A 22,633-nucleotide genomic window follows, 5' to 3' on the forward strand; every position below is an offset into this window, starting at 1 on the left:
CCATAAAAAAATGTCACAGAGAAGTAACCTTAAGTGTCATACAGGCCAGACAGATACTTGAATCCCTTTGAAATAGTAATTTTCCAATTTATATTTCCTACAATGAAATTCTTTCCTAAAGTGAATGTTATATGAACAATCCATACATAAAACACATAAAAGAACTGTTCCGGAACAGAAGGCAAATGGAGGAAATGACACCTAAGGACATCTACTTGTGGTTTTACTAGCCTTCCCTTCGGCCCAGAAATATCTCTAAGGAAGCAAACAACTGCAGGGCACTACTATACATCTTCTTCACCAAGATTTTATTTATAATAAGACTAATTTGGAATTAACTAAGCAATGAATCAGGCTAAGAACACTTTGCCAATATTTCCCAAAGTGCAAAAGCTGCTAATTCTTTTTTTTTGTAGCTAAAAAGCTTTTGTAATCCCTGCTTTAACAATTTGTTGAAACTTTTTCTGAAATATGTCGCTAGAACTTACTGCCTGCCTTATGTAGCCAGGTATAGGTGAGCTTATTTCCCCCACAAATGAAGAGCTTAGAGTGCCTCAGAATAATGACTCAACAACAATTTTATTTTACAGTACTGAAAACAAAAATACCTAAAACATAGGATATTAAGCCAAAAGTGTATGTACACAGATCCAGACAAAATCTAGAAGTTCTTGGTTACTGGTTTTAAAAATCTTGGCTAGGCTCTTATTTTCTTGTCACTTGTAATTTCCTCTAAATGAAGAATCCTAAAAATAAAGGGAAATCCCATTTGCTGAGTGTTTTACTAAAGTGAATTCTACTTAGAAGTTTTATTTTTTAAATATTCTATTCTATTTACTTCTAATAACTCTTTCTTTACATTATAACTCCTGAATAATGGTTCTTCCAAGTATAATTATGAGCAGAAATTTAATTATAAGGAAATAGGGATGTTATTAAAATAATGGCCATTTTTTCATGAAATTATGGTTCAGTCATGAATAGTAATGAAAAATATACTATTTACAGAGACAAAGCAGGTATTTCTTCTTTACAGAATTAATGAAATAGGAATAAATGCTATGATAATATTAGCCTTATTTCCAATATTTATCAACCTACATGACTTCCAAGTAGCTTTGAAACTCAAAGTTGAATGAATGTCCTTCAGGAGAATGATGAGCATATGCAGATTAATACTAACAATGACTCTGTTCATTAGTTAAAAACTTTATTCAAGTCATCGCCAGGCTAGTTGCATAAACTTCCCACAAGTTTTCTGACTTTAAAATTATAAACACAAACACAGAATGCCTAAATTCAAATTATACCGTAATTTTTAGATTAAAAAAATGTTTAAATAGGAAGACATTAAGGAAAACCAATCAAAATTCAATATAAATTATAAGAACATGTGCAATTCAAGCAACTGGGATTCATCTGAATAAGGCTTCAGATTTCACTTCCAATTTCATTATTTGCTAATAGAAGTTTTAGCATGTGCCTTATGTAAGAAAAATCACTTTTAAAGTAAAATGATCTATTGCCTGCTGAAATCAAATAATGGTGATGATTGCACAACCTTGTAAATATAATAAAACCCACTAAATTTCAAACTTTTTAAAAGTACATTATACCTCAAAATACACAGTTCTGAAAAATTGAAAAAAATTATCTGTTGCCTAAACCAGTCAAATATTAACATAATCAACTCATGTTTTCATAGTTGTAAAAATGTAAACCTCTCTTGTCTTATGAATTCCAAATTTTCCCACGCAGTATATCTGGAAGGAACAACTTTAAAGGCTGTGGAAGTCAGTATTAATTTTTATGATGGATTACCATGTTGAGATGCACAGACTTTTGATCTATCAAGCACATATTTTAGAACATTATAACAAAGAGAATGAATCACATATAAAGATCAACTTTAAACGTCAGTGTTCTCCAAAAAAGATTTTTCCTTGACAAACCACAAGGCAGAATTTTTAGAGCAATGAGTTAAGGAACTTACTTTATAACTGTTCCTTTGGTGCCCCCTGCTGTTGTCAGCATGACTCTTGTAGTTAAACTTACACGAAGATCATCTTGATCCAAACCCAGTAATTCAGCACAATATTCCAATGACTGAGTAGATTTATTCTTCAGATTACAACCACCTAATGAAAATACACATTAATTTGAAATTAAACATTATATAAACCAGATTTTCAAGATCTAGTTCTTAGAAGTATAATTCACTTATATAAAACTATGGAATAGACAAGGTTTATTTATGACTTTTAATTTCACCACCCTTGTCAGATACTCATACCACCAAAGTCAACAGGAGACCCTCACTCAGTGTAGACCAAGATATAATCCCTGCAGCCCATCAATATTAACCTATCACTTTCATTTTTTATGACCGTGCAAGTGAAAAATAATAATGATGGATTACCATCCTTGTTAATATGTTAAATCTCTGGAGAAATATAGTGCTTTACCATTAAAATTCATATGACTCCGATAAACTGGATATCCACCTGCAAAAGAATGAAGTTGGACCCCTACTTCACACCATACACAAAAATGAACTCAAAATGAGTCAAAGACCTAAACATAAGAGCTAAAACAAACTCTGAGAAAAATACACATACATAAATCTTCGTGACCTTGTAGTAGGTAATGGTTTCTTAGATATGGCACCAAAAGCACAAGCAACAACAACAAAAAAAGATAAATTGAGTTCATCAAAAAGAAAAACTTTGTGTTTCAAAGAACAGTATCCAAGAATTGAAAAGACAACTCACAGAAAGAAAATATTTGCAAAGTATGTATCTGATAAGGATTTGTATCTAGAATATATTTTTAAAAACTATCCAATTAATAAATGGGCAAAGGACACGAAGACATTTCTGCAGAAAAGATATACAAATGGCCAATAAAGACATGAAAAGTTGTTCAACATCACGACCTGTCAGGAAAATGCAAATAAAAGCCACAATAAGGTAAACATGCTCTAGGATGGCTATCCTCTGATCAAAAGTCAGTGCTGGCGAGGATGTGGAGAAACAGGAAATTTCATGAGAATGCAAGATTACATTCTGTTAATGAGAATGTAAGATGGTACAGCTACTTTGAAAAACAGTTTGACAATTCCTCAAGAGGTTAATCATAGTTACCATTCCACTCTTAGGCATATACCCAAGGAAATAAAAACACATGTCCACACAGAAACTTGTACACAGATGTTTACAGCAACATTATTCATAATAGCCAAAGGTGGAAACAACCCAAATGTTCATTAAAGGATGAAAGGATAAAGAAAATGCAGTCTATCCATACAATGGAATATTACTCAACAATAAAAAGAAATAAAGACAAAAATGAAGTCACAGAAGACCACATATTGTATGACTCCATCTATATGAAATGTGATAACAGGCAAATTTATACAAATAGAAAGTAGAACTGCGGCTGCCTAAGGCTGAGGGATTTGTGAGGGAATGGGTGGGGGTAACTGCTGAAGGGCATGGAGTTCCTTTTTAGGGTTATGAAAATGTTCTAAAACTGATTATGGCTACAGTTGCACACTGAGTATACTAAAAAACCACTGAACTGTACATTAGAAATTGGTGAACTGTATGGTATGAATTATATTTCAATAAAGCTATTACGAAAAAATAAGGAAAGACTACTCAGAAGACTTATGAAAATAGGCTTATTACTACTCTGAAAACTTGACGACCAATAATATATTAATTCATTTAAACACTTTTACTGTTTTGCAAAGTATCTTACACACTTCCAGGAATTATGTAAGGCTGACATAAGAAAACATTTAAAGTTTTAAAAAGGGAAAATACTATCAAATAATGTAAGATTTTCATGTTGCTCCCCTTCCAAAAGGGAACTTCAAATATTTTAAAAACTGTTGGTTATACGTAATAACATACTTTTGTTACGTGAAATTTAAAAACACTAGCAGTCCCAATAAGTAATTTTTGTGTTTCAATCATGCAAAAACTTTTCAATAACAGTAAGAGTCTTCTAAACATCTATTGCAGAATAAATTTTCTGACAAAGTATTACAAAAATTTAAGAGCTTTTTCAGATTGTGAGGACATGCCAAAATGAGCTCTCTAACAGGGAAAAAAATCAATTCTATTAGAAAGAAACCATTTGGGTCTTTTGATACAAACCATTTGGATCATAGGAAAGGTTATAGGAAGGATGGAGAGTAATATAATAAAACCTTAGCTATTAAAATAAAAATAACCTAGTTTATTAATTCCCTTAATTCACTCCCTCATTCCAATACTTTTTGCTTTCTGCTCATTTTCCCTTCAACAGAAGAAAGTTTGAGAAGAAAAATAAAAGATAATGTAAATACGTGTTATGTGTCTTTTGATCATTAAGTGCTTTTCAACTACCTAGATCATGCCTTTTCAACTAACTAGATTTACAATCCTCTGTATACACCTGTATGTTCTACCACAGGGTAATAACATGAGGTGTGACAATGACACTTAGCACTTCTAACAACCCTTCCAAAGAGTGCATTAAATATTCTAAACCTATTCTGTGTTACTTAGAACTCCCACATGCTCCTTTCATATAACCATGCTATAGAGCAAATGAAATTATTTTAACATTCATTACATTTGCAAAATAAATTTTAAAATCCCTCAAAACAAAACTAAGGACAAAATTTGAATGCACACTAAGAACATATCTGATTTTGCTTTCTTTTTTCATTTTAAACTGGTAACAATCTCTATTTTTATTTTACTTATTCATTAACAATACTTATAGGGATAACTATGTGCCACATGTAAGTACCCTCATCATTTTACAAATATTTAAGTCATTTAGTCCCCTTTGTTACATGAGTTAGGGAATGTTGCTATCCCCAGTTATCCTCAGGTAAGAAAACTGAGACATGGAGAGGTTAAGTTCCTGGCCCAAAGTCACACAGGCAATTAACACACGGTCAACAGTCTGACTCAAGAGCTTGTGCTCTTAAATACTACGTTGCATCTGATGTTACTGACTTCACAGCATCACAGGACACTAAATCCAAAAGTCATTAGGACTGTGTATGTCAATCTGCTCATTCACAGATCAGGACACTCTGGAAGCTTCAGTGGCTGGGGACAGTGAGGGACAATTACCACAAGTACTCGAGTCAGTTAGACATGGGTAAAACCAGGCTCTCATATGTACAACTTCATTAATAACCATTTTACTTAACTTATGCACAGGTTTCACTACTGTAAAATGGAGATAATATCCCCTATTTCATTATGTTTATGAAGTTTAGATTATGATGAAATACCATACATAAAAAGGCTCTAGCACGTAGCAGACCCATTTTTTAAATGCATTTCCCTTTCTCTCATGCCCTTTCCCTATGTGCATACTACTGCTAGATAACTGTACTTTAAAAGCACCTCTCATGGATTGTTTATTCATTATTTTACAAATGAAAAAACCAAGGCTCAGAGAGCTTCTGGAATCTAACACTAAGGCTCATGTTGCTGACTACTACATTAAATGGGGCATTCAATTTTTTTTAACTCAGTGAAAGATTTTTAAATAATGTATTTATGCAGGAGTCAACGATCTTTCTCTCTAAAGCATCAGATTTTAGGCTTTGCTAGCCATACAGTCTCTGTCACAACTCCTCAACTGTGCCACAACAGCACAAAAGCTAGAATAGACAAGACATAAATAAATGAGTATGGCTGTGTTCTAATGTTATTTTTACAAAAACGGGCAGCTGGTCAAATTTAGCCATAGGCCATAGTTTGTCAAACCCTGTATTCATTCATCAAACTTCAGATAATACAAAAATTCTTACTCTTATGTATGGACTGAAACACTTGAGTTAAAAAGTTACTATCATGCAGTCATTTAAATGCTCTTTTTAATTTGCATAAAGTTTAGCCTAGTCTCATTTTCCAGTAATAAAGGATATCGACTTTTATGTATTCAGCTGCCCTAATTAACTGATGCAAGTTTTAATCAATTAACCAAAGAAGTTGTCAAAATACCTTAACAGATGGTACAGAATTTTTATGTTCACTTATTTGGAAAGTACAATATCATTTGAAAAATTTAACTAAATATGACCCTGGTAGTCAGTTATCTGTCCTTCTGAAAATGAGTTTATTCCTCATCAGCATCACAAAATTCTTCAAAACAGAGCTCATAATGCCTAATAATGAAGCATCCTTCATTTGCATGATTCACCATGTAACACAGTATATTCTAGAAATTTCAGGATATTAACAAACTTGCACACAAATAGATTCAATTTACATGTGACAAAAAAATGACAGAACTGATTTTACTGCTCTTCAAGAACAAAACAAAATGAAAAAAACCTGAAGTGCTGCCGGCTTCCTCAAAATCAATATTTCCAAGATGCAGGACACCAGCTACTACCCGGAACAGATCAAGCTTTTCTTCATCATCCAAACCAATCTTCTTCATGGCTGTGCACATTCTAATGAAATCTCCGTGGTCATCTAAGAGAGGATCTTTCAAGGAACCTGCCTTAAGATACTACAAAATAAAAATACATCGATTAACCGCACTTTACCTTACTTAAGTATACTTTAAAAACTCATGAAGTCTATTGATGCACTATGTAACATGCAAAAATAAAATGTGTCAGTGGAAAAACTTCAGTATTCTAAATTCAAACACCGAATGACTGGAAAAAGTGTACACAGGCTCTCTGTACAATTTCTTTCAGTTACATGTGAATCTACAATTATCTCAATAAAAATTTCAGTCAAAATGGAATGAGATGTTTTCCAACTGAACTACAATTTTAACTCTATAGCATTATAATGCTACAATATTATAATTATAATTCTAGATAAAAATAAAAATTGAGTACAAAAGAAGGGAATGCCAGTGGTTAAAATCAGTCAACATGAACCATAGGTCAAAAAAAACTGAGATAAAAAATTGTAATAAGAATTTAAATCTGACAGTATTATGCCCCTTTAGGTTAACTGCCATCAATGACACCAATATTCAACAGTAGTAAATAGTGGACAGACAGGCTAATAACAATTTTCATGGCCTGAGAATTATTTTTTAAATCGTTTTACATATGTAAATGTGAGGTAAAGTGTATTAACAAGCATTATGCTTACTCTAAGAATTTATGCAGTGAGTGAAAACATTTCAGAAAAAATGAGGAGCAAATTTGCTTTCTCTCTTAAAAGAACTTGCATCTAAAGTATTCAATTGTTAGATGTATAACAAACTCAGAGAAAGGAAAAGTCAGGCCTGCAAAAACTAGAAAGAGAAAAATAAAAGTTACTGGACACAGAAAGGCTGAACTAGGAATTTTCCAGAACTTGACAATAAATAAATAAAATTAAACATTAGATAACACAGCATGAAAATTAACTCGCCATTAAAGACACCACTAGGAGATGTTTTTTTCCTCCCAAATGCCAATTGCTTCCAAGCTAAGTTGAAATTCTCTTCCCACAAAATTCTTTAAAATGTTCAAGTATATTTGTGTGAAATTTCTGGAAAATGTCTAGATAAAGAAATTTAATTTTACTCTTAAAAGCAAAGGAAATCACGTGCAGCCAAAGTTAACAGAATACACACAGCATGCAGAATTTTCAGTCTTGCAATTGAATAGTTACTTCATTTGGAAACTATTTCTAATCAAATGTTAATAAATATATTGGTGTTATGGCAGACTAAAAATACTGCATTCTCCTAAAAATTACACACAGCTGAAAGACACTCAAATGGCACCAGGCAAAGGATTCTAATTAGTCAAAATGATCACCTCATCCTCCTGATAAAGAAGACATAAAAAGTAATTTAAACATATTAATCCATTGCTGACTTATGTATTTTTATATATACACTCAATAATATAAATGAGATTCCTAACACAGTATGCTCACAGAATCAGAAAGAATACACTTTCTTCTCAACAAAGTACAAAATGTACATGTTACTCTTTAAAAGAGTAAAATCCAGTTTTCCTTCCTCTCTACTCAGTTTATTCCATGCCAAAAGATCAAATTTACACATATATACATACATTATTTTTTAATTTAGGACAGCTGCAATAATCCACTAGAAAATGCCTCCATTATCTTAGTGGAAAGAATACAATTTCTATACTTTGATGATGTCTTATAAAAATACAGGTTATCATGACAAAGAAAGATACCATAATAAATATTAATGTTATTCTTAAAGTTCCAACCATTATTGTAACAAAGTTTACCACTTATAATTCAGACAAATGTGTCTAAAATAATAAACAAAATGTCAACTTCAAAAAAATTAACTGTAGGGTCATCCGCTCAGAATTCAAAATAATGGGAATTTTCATTTGCTTTCTGTTCCATGAATGTAATAAAGACGTAATTCATCTCATTCATTTTTGAAAGGAGTCCAAAAGATCTGATTCACAAATGCAGAAGCATTAAAAACTAAGTATAATAAAAACTTGTTCAATTAAATATTCAACATAAATCTTTTACTAAAATTAATGAAGACACTATGAACTAGTCCCTATAATTAATCCTGACTTAGTATATCATTTAAGCTCCTTGAGTAGATATAACTTAATACCACTTATTATTTAAACAATGCATATTAAAATTTATAAGAATTGTAGATTTTTAGATTAAGGATTTAATGTTTTTAAAATAATAGTATAATGATAAGCAATTACTCTTTAAAATGTAGTAATTTAGTAAGACCTATATATAAAACTTTTCATAATATATCACACAACTATGATGTTTTAAAGAGAAATACAGTAATATATAAGCATTAATTCACAAGAATGTTTATTCAGTGTCTACTACAAAGCTTACTTTCATCCTGGAAGTAAGCAATAAGTTATAAAGGATATATTTTATACTGAATCCCAAATCAATAATATTAGACTAAGTTTCAAAAATGTTAGCGAAGGATGATTCTCTCCAATTTAACACCATCAAACTGGGAAAAAGAACAAGAGGAAGGCAGTGCATTGAGACCTAACTAAGAAGAAAAAGCACCTATAGCTTTTGTGGATACCAACATAGGCATAAAGTATTACATACACACTAAGAGATTTGGATGAGTATTTAGGTTTTTAAAGTACAAGCCTAAAAGTAAGAAATCTTATTTGGACTCCAAAATAAAAACAATATCTTTCAGCATGATTTATTTTTGTACTAAAGATTTTAATTTAAAAAACAGTCTACTATACCTCAGGACTTTTTCGATTCTGCAAAATTTGTTTGTCAGTTTCTTTGTTAGCAAAGTATCTAGTGCAGCCTCGGTTTAAATACTATGAGAAAGAAAGGTAAAATATAATTAACAAATATGATCCTCAGAAAACAATACAGAAGAAAACACCACTTACCAAATAGTGCTAATCATAAAGAATTTCTAAATATCACCTGAATATCATTTAATCTCTCAATTAAAATCCATCCTTCTATTTTAAATATTTTACTCCTACTAATCAAACCAGGGATGTTGAAAATCCTAATTCCTGAAAGTAGATTAAACTAAATGATTAACATAAAAATCAATACCATAAAGTTTTCCTATATTTAAAAGGTAGCAATTTTAAATATTCTCAGTGTCAACGATCTTATTAAAGATATATATAGTTCATAAGTACTACAGGCAATAATGAAAATCACCTTCCTACTAAATATGTAGAGTCTCGAATAAGAACACGGTATGGTTTAATATTTCAAGTAATATTTTAAGTTCTAAATAATGAACAAATATTATCCCTGAGTTTCTTAATTTTTGATTTTAGAAACAGTTCTTTAAAACATGCCTTGCATATTCACTGATAGTGAACATTGACTATACATAAATTACAATACTTGCTTTATGAACCTTCATAGTTATTCAAATAATTTCAGCTTTTATCTCAAGGATTTACTTTGTTGCTAAGTGCTTTCAAAACAGAACAAGGGAAGCAGTTAAGAAGAAAATAACACTACATTGGTCTCAAAGAGACTCTATTAGCCACATTTAGGGGAGGGGAGGCAGGAAGGAAGTACACATGGGGACAAGATGGCAAATTTTGAAAAACATCTCAGCTTCTCTTAAATCAGGTTACTATGATTACACTACATCATGGCATGAATTCCAAGATTAAATATACCACATCACAGAGACACCAAAGAAAAAATTATAGTAAATTTTGAATAATTTGGGGATAAATTAATATTTTAGATGATCAATGCATTTATCTTTCACCCTCTATTATAATGAAATATTAAAATTAGTTAAAACCAGAAAATGATGTGTAATGAATTTTTTCTTCTACCCTAAAATCTTGGGGGGAAAAATAAAAGAGAAGGGAGGAGAATAATCCTGGTCAGCATTTTCAATTAACTATTTCAAAAAGCAGCTCTATTATTTAGTAATATAATACTACTTAAATATAAAGAGCCCAAACAAATACTTTCTTTGCTAGCAAGAGTTTTATTCCTCCACCCCAATTGTTTTATCAAATACCTGACTTTTGGACAGATTTACTTAATATTAAAACCTAGGAAAAATATTCATTTCTTCTAACTTTTCTGTAACTAGAAAGCTGCAAACTATTCTTGCCACCATTCTCATTCTATGCAAGCTTGATTTATATTCATGGACCTTTGCATGACTATAACAAATGCTTCCATAAAACATATGCCAAAATATTTGAAAATTTTAAATAATGCAAAAGTTTTACACCTTTTATTTTGCAAAATACAAACACAAATTTGTAATACAAATGTTTTCAAACAGGTGTGTCTAAAATTCTTTACATACTAATTTGGGTAGAGTAGTGACAAAAAAAAAAAAATGGAAGTGTTCACCCCACTATAGGGTTTTCCTTTGCTTTACAACTTTATTAGTTATAATCGGAGGCCTAAATTAAACTACAGAAAAATCTGATGAAATTACCAACACACTTTCAAATCACTTGAAGGTCTAATCTTTGTGGGGAGGGATACAGAGGTGTGTCTGTGCATGCATGAGAGGAATGTCTGGGTGAGAGGTCGTGCTTTCCTCTAGTCTCCTCTTGTACGAGAGGAAATCATGCCTCCCAGTGCATGCTACAGAGGCAGGAAACTCTGATCTGATCAAGGATTTCAGCAGCTGCTCTCTTCAAATGCATGTCACTGTGCCAGGAAAGGCCATCCATTCTGAGACACACAAAAACTATACTCATAAGCAGAAAAAACTGCTACATTAAGACAAGAACAGTCATATCGCTTTATTGTTACTTCATTGTGAACAAGGCCACATCATCATTATTACAGTTTATATGATTCACAGTAATTTCTTTTCAAAAATCACTGTAGAAAGATATGCCTCTTCTACTTTCATGAAAATAACATGAGCAAGTAACTTCAAATCCCAGTGAATTTGGTGAGTTTTAGAGGTTAGACATTTTGGAAGTATATAAATAGATGCAGTTATAAAGCATTTTAAGACAATAAAGTTTTAAAATTTCCAAACACACATTAAAAGAAACTGATTGAAGTAATAGAGAGAAGCTGGGTTGCGCGCGCGCACACATACACACATACATACACACACACACACACACACACACACACACAACAATTAAATATGTCTGTCATGATTCCCAAATGGAGGACTCCTGTCCAAAGAGGACTATGAAAATCACCTGGAGAAATTTATACAAACTACACGCCTAACCCCCATCCCATCACTCCCCTATATCCTTCACTATTTCCTAGCTAAGAACTTGTAAATTATGTTAACCAGCCCCAGTCACCGCTCCTTGAAACTCTATTGGCGTATGACTCGTGGCATGCCTAATTTTTCTTGTACTTATCTCACAACTTCACCTGTGCTTCCTTTCTTGGGCAATTCTTCATCTGCTCATCCTCTTCAACTCCAGAGTTTGGATACTGACACAGGCTTTTTTACATTATGCAATCTCTCTAGACATCTCATCTACCACTGTCATCGTTTCAACTACCACCAGAGTCCTGGCATCTCCCAAACCTGTTACTCCAACACTGACGCAGATTAGTATACATAACTGTCCTCTGAACATCTCTGCTCAGATGATCCACAGGCTCCAAAACTGAACTCACCCTATATGCTAAATCTTCCACCTGGTCCCAATATGGTATTTACATCCACTCAGGTTCCCCAGTAAAATTTTGGAAAACTTTTCCAGACTCTTTATCCCAACCATATCCAGTCTCCAACTCTATCAATTTGACCTCCTAATATTTTACACATCACCTCATCTACAACCCTGCCATAAATAAACCAAACTCAGGCACTGAGTAACTGCTACTTCATGCATAGCCACAGGTTCCCAACCAACTTACCCACGGTTTCAATTTCTATCTATCCCATCCTCTTCCCCGTTATAGGCCTCTGCGTATTAAAGCCAGACGTGAGTATAGATCTGACATCCAATTTTCTCATTAAAGCCTCTCAATGGCTCCTTATTAACTATAAAAGTTAAGTCTCAACTCTAGCCTCACCTCCTACCAATTCCTGGCCTACCTTCTACACTGTTTCTTGCCTTTCTTTGTTGATCTTTTTGCATCTACCAGGAATACCCTTTGCACCTCTCCTCTATTTAACACTTGAAAATCACTCAGGGTTATGATCAAGCATCACTGTTCCATAAGCTTTTCCAAAATACCCAGCATCCTATGCATATCTCTTTCTTATCATTAAACATATCAGACTCTGTGTGTGTGTGTGTGTGTGTGTTTGTGTGTGTGTGTGTCCCTTCATTCTTCTCTATTCAAAATAATATTGCACAATACGCACACCACGACATTGGCCGTTCAACTCTTATGTAGTTTCAGTCCTCTGCTTGGACACACACATTTTTATATTCAAATGGAACTGCACACCCCGACATTTTGGGGGCAAAACCAGAGTCTTTTGCCTACCATCGGGTATCCTCTTCTAAGGAGGATGGAGTTCTAACCTTCTTTCAGTTGATTTCAGTGTGTGTGTACACGCAGTTCCACCAGATTCTAAATGGCTCAGGAGCAAGAACTGTGTGTGTCTCACTTAATTTTTAACCCTGGCATTATGGCTGGTACCCAGCTGGCAAGCAATAAGTATTTGTTGTCGAATTAAGAAAGCTAATCACGGGTCCTTTATTAATATTAAATCAGCGGTCAAACTGCTTTTTTAACAAAAAGTCAAAGGAAGCTTTAAAGACAGCATTAGTCAATTTCTTATTGAATTTAAATTGATAAGGGGGATTTAACATCTATCCTTTTACCTATCCTATTACTTACCTCTTCATATAATGAATGTTGTATTACAAACTCAGCAGTAAACCTCAACAGAGATCTATTTAGTACAGAAGTCATTCTATCGCATTAAACTAGATTTCATGCAAGTTACATAAAACTACGTATCAAAATCCTCTGATATAAGTTTTATAATTGAAAGCAATTCAATAAGCAAAAATTGTATGAAATTTTTTCATTCAACCTACCCGAAAATTATCTGGGGAGCTCAAATGAAGTTTTTCCTGAATATCTTGAGAAGCACCAGCACACAACCTATAAAAGATATGATAATTCCTTTCCTCTTTGCCTTGAACACAAATCCTAGATTTCTCTAGAAGATAATGTGAAACAAATCCTCCAACAACTGAACTCTAAAAAACAAAACAGAGAGAAAATACATTTTTGCATTGAAAGTCTTAAAGTATAACAACGTTAAAGTATTATCTTTTCTGATAAACATTTGGTCTATCAAAAAGACTGTAGTATTTATCAAACAAAGGGGGGAAAAACTTTAGATAACTAAATGTAAGTTAGAGTATTTATAGAGTATTTATAGAGAATGCACATATATTGTCCCAGCTCTCTTAAGTGACAGATAGAAACTTAAATAAATTTACCGTGAGTTCAAGTACAGAACTAATTCTATCAAGATCCTTATATTTTTCAAATATACCATCGCAAAACTGACTCTCACTTACCTTTTCATTGAAATGTATTTCTACAAATTTTCCAAATCGACTGCTATTATTGTTGCGAACAGTCTTTGCATTTCCAAAGGCTTCTAAGAGTGGGTTAGCTATTGAAAAAGAAATAAAAACACTCAATCAAAAAATTAGCATGAAGTAAAATTAAAAACAATATGCATAGTATGTTTCCATTTACTAATAAATATACACAGCTAGAAAAAAATGTTCTCAAAAATACTAACATGAAAATTCACATGTAATGTCAAATCCCACAAATACATATTGCCTACCACTATGTTCGGGACCTACTAAAGTGTAAGAAATGGGAAAATTACTCAAAATACATTTGTTAAATGTAAATGTAATGGGAAAGACTAAATTTTTAAAAGTCACTAGTTTACAAAATTTATAACTCAAATTTAAAAATCACTCCCTAAAAATTTGAAGGTTTTCACAAGTACATCAGCCTATGAGAAATGATTATACAATAATGTTGTGAAGATTTTGTAGGGTATCCGATGGACACTTGTCTTATTAAGGAGACCACCTCAGGGATGATGTAGATGCCTGATCACTGCACTGTACACTTGAAGGTAAAGTTGAATAATAATGAATGTCAACTATAATTATATATATATATAAAATTATAATTTTATATATACAGTCTTATATGTATATTATAATATATATAAAATAATTTTACATACATAAAACAATATATAATAATTTTATATGTATAAAAATATACATATTATTTTACATATATATAGTCAAAAGAAGTGGAGTATAGCATTAAGAATAGAGATTGTGGAAATGTAACGACTGTACAGGATGTCAGAGGGGTAGTAGATTGGGGGAGAGGTGTCATCACTTTGTGAGAGATATAAATGATAAATGTCTAACTATTACATTGTTTTGTACACCTGAAACTAATAACAAAGAATAATGATTATAATGTAGAAAACAGCAAACCTCTTGTGACAAAATTCATCCAACAAAACATAAGTTAGTTATAGAATTGCCTACAAAAGATTCTCAGTAAAAGTTTGTAAAATCCCAATGAACAAATGTAAATTTTTAATTGTTTTTATTTTCTACTCTTAATATCTCTCTCTCTCTCCCTCTCTCTTTCGCTCTGTCACACACGCACACCACATGACTAGAAAAGGGTCACTAGAGTATATTCTTGTACTCACCAGTCTCAACTATAAACATACCAGATTAATGTCTATCTTATATAGTCTCTATCAACCACTTTATAAATTGCTTCACAATGTTTACTGCTAGAATCTTGTCTATGAAATCTTTTAAAATCTATTCCTTTTATTCTGTCAATGATAGAAAGCTTAACTAGTTAAAGATAATTCCCCAGTTGTTTCATTTGCCAAATAAGTCAGAAAGTATTAAAAGTAAAAGAAATGTTATCATATATACCTCACCTTTCAGACAGGTAAGAAAACTGAAGCCCAAAAAGTCAACTGACTTGTGGAAGGCCTTATGACAGGCTACTGGCAATGAGGGGAGTCAATTATAAGTCTCCCTGAATACTGATGACCTACTGGTTTTTGCTGAAGAATTTAATATATTAAGTAAAATATCCAAAAGTATGGTAAAAGCCTGTCTGTAGGAAAATTATATTAATGCTATTAATGGTATACTCATTCCAAAATCAACAACCTGTCATCAATTAGAGATGGCACCAAAAGATTTCTCTGTCTTGCCATTAAGGAGTTGTAGAAACATTTAGAATTATACTTTCCAACTTTTCTTAACTATAGCACAGTACATATTGTACAATATAGTCTTATTGAAGAAACCAGGCTTATATCCACTTCTCAAGCGAGTTGGAAGTAAACAAATCAGAATACTAATTAGTATTTTACTGAATTAACCCATAATTTGTTCTTGTTTACTTATTCAATTTTAAAGGGTGATTTCTTCACTAAGGTAAGGTACTTTACTATGAATGAAGCATTACTTAATAGATCTTCATATAATAGATTACTTAATAGATCTTCTTCGGTGTGTTATAATACCACACAGTGAGAACTGTTAAGTAAAACTAGAAAATTATTTATACCAAAAAATATGATCATGTTATTAGACCAGGCTGTTAAACTCCCATACAAAGTTTATTAAATTTCCAGGTCATGTCTGAGTTAAATGAAAATAAAAACATTCCTTATCAGTCAAAAATAAAAACAGAAACATGAAAAACTTTATTGATGCAAACTTTAAAAATATTTACTAGTTGGATTTACTTGTATATGCATCTACATGCATGTTTTACATAATTGTGAAAAACGTACATAACATTTGCTAGCTATGATCTAGCAAAATGTACGAACATCGTACATTTGGCCACGAATACATTTCTGTTCAACTTAAAGTTTTCTTTAAAATGTCAAGAATGCTAAAATACACACTTACTATAGCAGATAGTTAAGATATCTGGGTTTATATCACACTTCCACAATTGAAAAGCGATATGCTTCTCCAGCAAGTCACTGAAACTCTTTTTACCTCAATTTCTCATTTGTAAAGTAGGGATAATAGTACCTACTTCATTCTGTGAAGATTTATATTAGATAACAGATTTAAAGCAAATCAGACAATGTATAATACATTCCACATCTGTTAATATCATCATCATCCTTATTAAAATACTTACTGAGTGCCTAATAGGGGAGAGTGAGGAAGAGGGAAGGAGAGTGTCCAGAGAGGCCTAACACACCTCAGAGAACTACAGAGAGACCAATATGAATAAAGCATAAGGATTCAAAGGAAACATGACTCCATTTACACCAGAGAAGGCAGCGGCCAGACCATACAGAGCACAGGAGGTGATGTTATGGATGTGGGGCTTTATCTTGAGAAAAATAAGAAGCCATTAAAGGGTTTAAATAAAAAACATTCATTCCAACTCTCATACAGAGAATAGATTAAAAGGAAACAAGAATAAGTGAGAGGAATCTTTGATGTAAAAGGATGGTACAGATGCAACATGACGGTAAACTTAGCCCAGTAGTCTCCACAATGGGGGTACAAGAAGACTTTCTAAGGGAATGCAAGCATTGATAGCTCAAGGAAATCAATTTACAGACTCTAGTCTTCCAATTGTGTTCTTCTGTTAAAATTATTTCCCAAAAAAGCACCCAATTTCAAACACCTATCTCGCTCTCTCCTTCTTTACACAAAACACAGTCAACAAAACAAACAGAAGGCCAAAGAGCTTTCTGTGTTTCTTTCATTCACTTAACAGATATTTAGGCAACATATGCTATGCACCAGGCTCTATTCCAAGGGTTTGGAATATATAAAACTCCCCCCTCTTAGAACTTACATGTGTGGTGGGTGGGGGGACAATTGACATTAAGTAAATGAGAATACAATATCTGAGTGAAGACTTGAAGGACAGGGAGAGTCTTTTGATCTCTCGGAAAACATTACAGACCAGTTAAGAGGATTATTGTTAAGTTAATTATTGTAAGATAATTATAAGTCAGTACATATCAGACAATAGAAAATCAAAATTTTTAAAATTAACAATACCTTCAACAATTCTGTCATCAATATCTTGACCTGTTCCATAGGATTCAGTCAGATATCTGTTCAAAATATAGGATAAAAAATTTAGATGACAATAATATTGCATACATTAAATTTATAAATTTAATTTTATTTAATAAATATATGTAAAATTTTAACCCTGAATCATGGTAATTATTTATTTAAAAATCACAAATTTATATTTAAAAGCAACTATTCTGTTATAGCTTTGTAAACATGTAAAATTCTATTTGGATTACCTTTAACATCTCAATCAGCGTTATTTTTTAAAACTGTTTTGGGGAATATTCTGACTTTATCAACCATTTGGTTTTAAATATGCCCCACATTTCACACAAGAATATTCATCTTCTGCATTAGACTCCAAAGTCTTAGACTTTCTGACAGTCTATTAACTCATACTGCTGAGATAAAATACAGTAATCTGCCACTGAACAACTAGGCAGTTACCACATTTTCTGTTATACTGAAAGATAAAACATGATGGAACAACTCCTTGCCTGCTACATTTGAAAACAGAGTAATCTCTGATTTACAACATAAGGTTACAGTGTTAAGTTTACCATTTCTTAATTATTTTTTTCATTTTCAAAGGTGTATATCAACTAGAAACTCACCACATAATTATTACATATTATTACAAACTGAATCACTTAGAATTGCAAGAGTATTAGGAAGTATTCCCTTAACCGGAATTGCATATACATATCTGACAATAACAAACTCAAATTGGTTTCATACAAGTAACTCTAAATAGCACACATATTTGCATTAAAAAATAGCAAAGTTTCAAAACGAGACCCACCATGCAGCAATCGACTAAGAACTGTAATACTGTGAGAACACCACTGGCAAGAACTCAGAATGCACTGGTCCTAGCACATAGCCTCTATACTAGATTTAACATCCCTGATTATGTAAATTGAAAGAATTAAACTATAAATGAGCACTAAGTTTCCTTCCATATTTAAAATGTTAGGATTTTAAACAAGTTGTAGAGTTTAATTTGATGGAAGCAAAGGAGATACATTACAATGAGGGTTGTGGGGAGGTAGAAATAAGGTTAATAGTTATAAGCCTAATGTAAAAAATGGTTTCAACCACACTAATAGCAGGACTATTGAGAACCAAATATAAAGAATAGTTGTAGATTTCCCTTTGCCTAACCAGCACAGATCTCCTACAGAATCCTCATAAGAATAACAAGACACTAAAATTGTCATTATATGCAGGTGACATGATACTAAATAGAGAGAACCCTAAAGACTCCACGAAGAAACTATTAGAGCTGACAGATGAATTTAGTAAAGTAGCAGGATACAAAATTAATATTCAGAAATCAGTTGCATTTGTATATACCAATAATAAAACATCAGAAGGAGAAATTAAAAAGAAACAATCCCATTTACAATTGCTTCAAAGACTATAAAATACCTGGGAATAAATTTAACCAAAGAAGTAAAAGATCTGTATTCAGAAAATTATAAGACACTGGAGAAAGAAATGAAAGAAGATACAAATAGATGGAAACACATGCCATATTCATGGATAGGAAGAATTAATATAGTTAAAAAGTCCATACTTCCTAAGGCAATATACATATTCAATGCAATTCCTATCAAACTACTAATGACTATGGAAGGCAGTGTGGAGGTTCCTCAAAAAATTACGAATAGAATTACCATATGACCCAGCAATCCCTCTCCTGGGTATCTACCAAAAAAAATCTGAAAACATTTATATATAAAGACACGTGTGCTCCAATGTTCATTGCAGCTTTATTTACGGTGGCCAAGACATGAAAACAACCAAAATGTCCTTCGATAGATGAATGGATAAAGAAGTTGTGGTACATATACACAATGGAATACTATTCGGCGGTAAGAAAAGATGATATAGGAACATTTGTGACAACATGGATGGATCTGGAGAGTATAATGCTAAGTGAAATAAGTCAGACAGAAAAAGCAGAGAACCCTATGATTTCACTGATATGTGGTATATAAACCAAAAAGAACAAGACAAACAAATGAGAAACAAAAATTCACAGACACAGACAATAGTTTAGTGGTTACCAGAGGGTAATAAAGATGGGGGGGTGGGAGATGAGGGTAAGGGGGATCAAATATATGGTGATGGAAGGAGAACTGACTCTGGGTGGTGAACACACGATGGGATTTACAGATGATGTAATACAGAATTGTACACATGAAATTTATGTAATTTTACTAACAATTGTCACCCCAATAAATTAAAAAAAAAAACTACCAACGACATTTTTCACAGAAATAGAACATATAATCCTAAAATTTATATGGAACCATAAAAGACCCCAGATAGCCTCAGCAATCTTGAGAAATAAGAACAAAGTGGGAGGTATAACGATACCTGACATCAAATTATACTACAAGGCTACAGTAATAAAAACAGCATGGTACTGGCATAACAACAGACACATAGATCAATGGAACACGATAGAGAGCCCAGAAATAAATCCATGTCTACATGGCCATTTAATCTACGACAATGAAAGCAAGAATTTACAGTGGGGTAAAGACAGTCTATTCAATAAATGGTGCTGGGAAACCTGGACAGACACATGCAAAAAAAGAAGCTGGACCACCTCCTTACACCATATACAAAAATAAATTCAAAATGGCTTAAAGATTTAAGTGTGAGATCTGAAACCATAAAATTCCTAGAATAAGAGAAAAAATAAACATGTGGGATTACATCAAACTAAAAAGTTTTTTTCACAGCAAAGGAAACCATCAATAAAACAAAAAGGGATCCTACTGAATGGGAAAAGATATTTGCCAATGATATATCTGATAAGGGGTTAATATCACACATTTATAAAAAAAACTCACTCAACTCAACTCCAAAAAAACAAACAACCCAATTAAAAAATGGGCAGAAGACATGAAGAGACATTTTTCTAAAAAGGACATAGAGATGGCAAACAGACATTTGAAAAAATGCTCAACCTCACTAACCATCAGAGAAATGCAAATAAAAACCACAATGAGATATCACCTCACCCCAGTCAAAATGGCTATCATCAATAAATCAACAAACAACAAGCGCTGGCGCAGATGTGGAGAAAAGGGAATGCTTGTGCACTGTTGGTGGGATTGCAGATTGGTGCAGCCACTATGGAAAACAGTATGGAGGTATCTCAAAAATCTGAAAATGGAACTACCTTATGATCCAGCAATTCCACTCCTAGGTATCTATCTGAGAAATCCAAAACTCTATTTCAAAAAATTTTATGCACTTCTATGTTTATTGCAGCACTATACACAATAGCCAAGATATGGAAACAACCGAAATGCCCATCGACAGATGACTGGATTAAGAAACTGTGATACATTTATACAATGGAGTATTATGCAGCCATAATGAAGAAAGAAATCTTACCATTTGCAACAACATGGATGGACCTCGAGAACATTATGTTAAGTGAAATAAGTCAGACAGAGAAAGACAAATACCATATAATCTCACTTATATGTGGAATCTAAAGAAAAGAATAAGTGAATGAACTAATCAGAAACAGTTTCGGAGACATAGAGGAAAAACCGAGGGTTGCTACATGTAGGGGTTGGGGATAAGGGGGAAGGTGAGGGGATTAGACAGCAGTCAGTAACCACAAGATTGCCATGGGGTTACGAAAGTTAATTTGGGTAATATAATCAATAATGTTGTAAAGATTTTGTAGGGTATCGATGGACACTTGTCTCATTAGGGAGACCACCTCAGGGATGATGTAGAGACCTGATCACTGCACTGTACACCTGAAGCTGAAGCTGAACAATAATGAATGACAACTACAAGTTTGTATGTGTGTGTGTGTGTGTGTATGTGTGTGTACTTACAAGAAGCAGAGTGCAGCATTAGGAATAGAGACAGTGGAAATGTAATGGCTCTGTGCGATGTCAGAGGGATAGTGGATGGGGGAGGGGAGTTGACACAGTGTGAGGGATATAAATGATAAACGTCTAAGTATTACTTTGTTTTGTGCACCTGAAACTACTAATAAAAATGAAAAAAAGAATACCAAGACAGAGCAGTTTTCAATCTACACCTTAGCTTCCACATAAGGTATGTTTTTAAAAGGGATAGAGCTCACTATTTTAAACTATGTCATAAAGCATACAAAGGTATTCAAAGTCAACCTGTTCAAATCTCAAAGAGATATTTGTATCTCTTTGTTCATAGTAACACTATTCAAAATAGCCAAGAAGTGAAAGCAATCCAAGTGCCCACTGACAAATAAATAGGTAAACAAAATGTAATATGTACATAAAATGGACTATTATTCAGCCTTACAAAGGAAATTCTGACACATGCTACAACATAAATGAACCCTTAGGACACTATGTTAAGTGGAAGTCACAGGTAGACAAACACTGTATAATTTACCTCGATGAGGTATCTAGAGCAGTTAAAACCACAGAAGCAGAAAGCAGAATGGTGGTTGTCAAAGACTGAGGTAGAGAATAACCAGGAACTGTTAAAAGGTACAGAGTTTCCACTTTGCAAGAGGAAAAGTTCTGGAGATTGGTTGAACAACAATGTGAATATACTTAACACCACTGAACTGCACACTTAGTAATGGTTAAGATGGTAAATTTTATGATATATATATATTTTAACCATAATACAAAAAAATCAATTGGTTCAAATTATTCCAGATTAGCTAAATATTTCTCACCTGAGAACAAATTTTGTATTTTCTGTTTTGCCAGCTCCTGATTCTCCAGATACAATGATGGACTGGCTCATCTTGAGCACCTTCATGTCTCGAAAAGCCTTATCAGCTAGGGTAAAAAATAATACATTAATGATGAACAGTTATTAAACACCAATTTACTAAATGACAGAGAGTTTGTTTACTAGCAAAGAGACCTTCCTCCAAAAAAAATTATAAATGTTTGTTTACAGTTAGTAAAATTTTAAAAATCATTCAAAAGAATTCAAAACATCTCTAAAAGTATTTGTATGTTCTAGTTTATTATCCTTACAGCTAAATAGTATGAAATCCAAATAAACAACTCTTATGTTTGTACTAGAATGTCTCCATATTAAGAGCTGTGATTCAGCTCTTCA

The 22,633-nt window shown here is 32.7% G+C and overlaps 1 protein-coding gene across 4 annotated transcripts in view; it reads right to left on the reverse strand.

Annotated features, from left to right (window-relative positions):
* The window catches only part of MYO6 (myosin VI), a 136,976-nt gene that overhangs the window by 48,649 nt on the left and 65,694 nt on the right, over positions 1 to 22,633 (reverse strand). For all 4 annotated transcript variants that reach the window (XM_081044207.1, XM_081044206.1, XM_081044205.1 and 1 more), the window contains exons 6-12: positions 22,239 to 22,344; positions 17,504 to 17,559; positions 13,964 to 14,061; positions 13,472 to 13,636; positions 9,218 to 9,298; positions 6,351 to 6,531; positions 1,994 to 2,138 (exon numbers count right to left, since the gene is read on the reverse strand). In XM_081044207.1, coding sequence (XP_080900333.1) covers positions 1,994 to 2,138; positions 6,351 to 6,531; positions 9,218 to 9,298; positions 13,472 to 13,636; positions 13,964 to 14,061; positions 17,504 to 17,559; positions 22,239 to 22,344 — 832 coding nt within the window. The remainder of the gene's footprint in view (positions 1 to 1,993; positions 2,139 to 6,350; positions 6,532 to 9,217; positions 9,299 to 13,471; positions 13,637 to 13,963; positions 14,062 to 17,503; positions 17,560 to 22,238; positions 22,345 to 22,633) is intronic.

This window comes from Rhinolophus hipposideros (genome assembly GCF_964194185.1).
Source record: "Rhinolophus hipposideros genome assembly, chromosome: 3".
Classification (NCBI taxonomy): Eukaryota; Metazoa; Chordata; class Mammalia; order Chiroptera; family Rhinolophidae; genus Rhinolophus; species Rhinolophus hipposideros.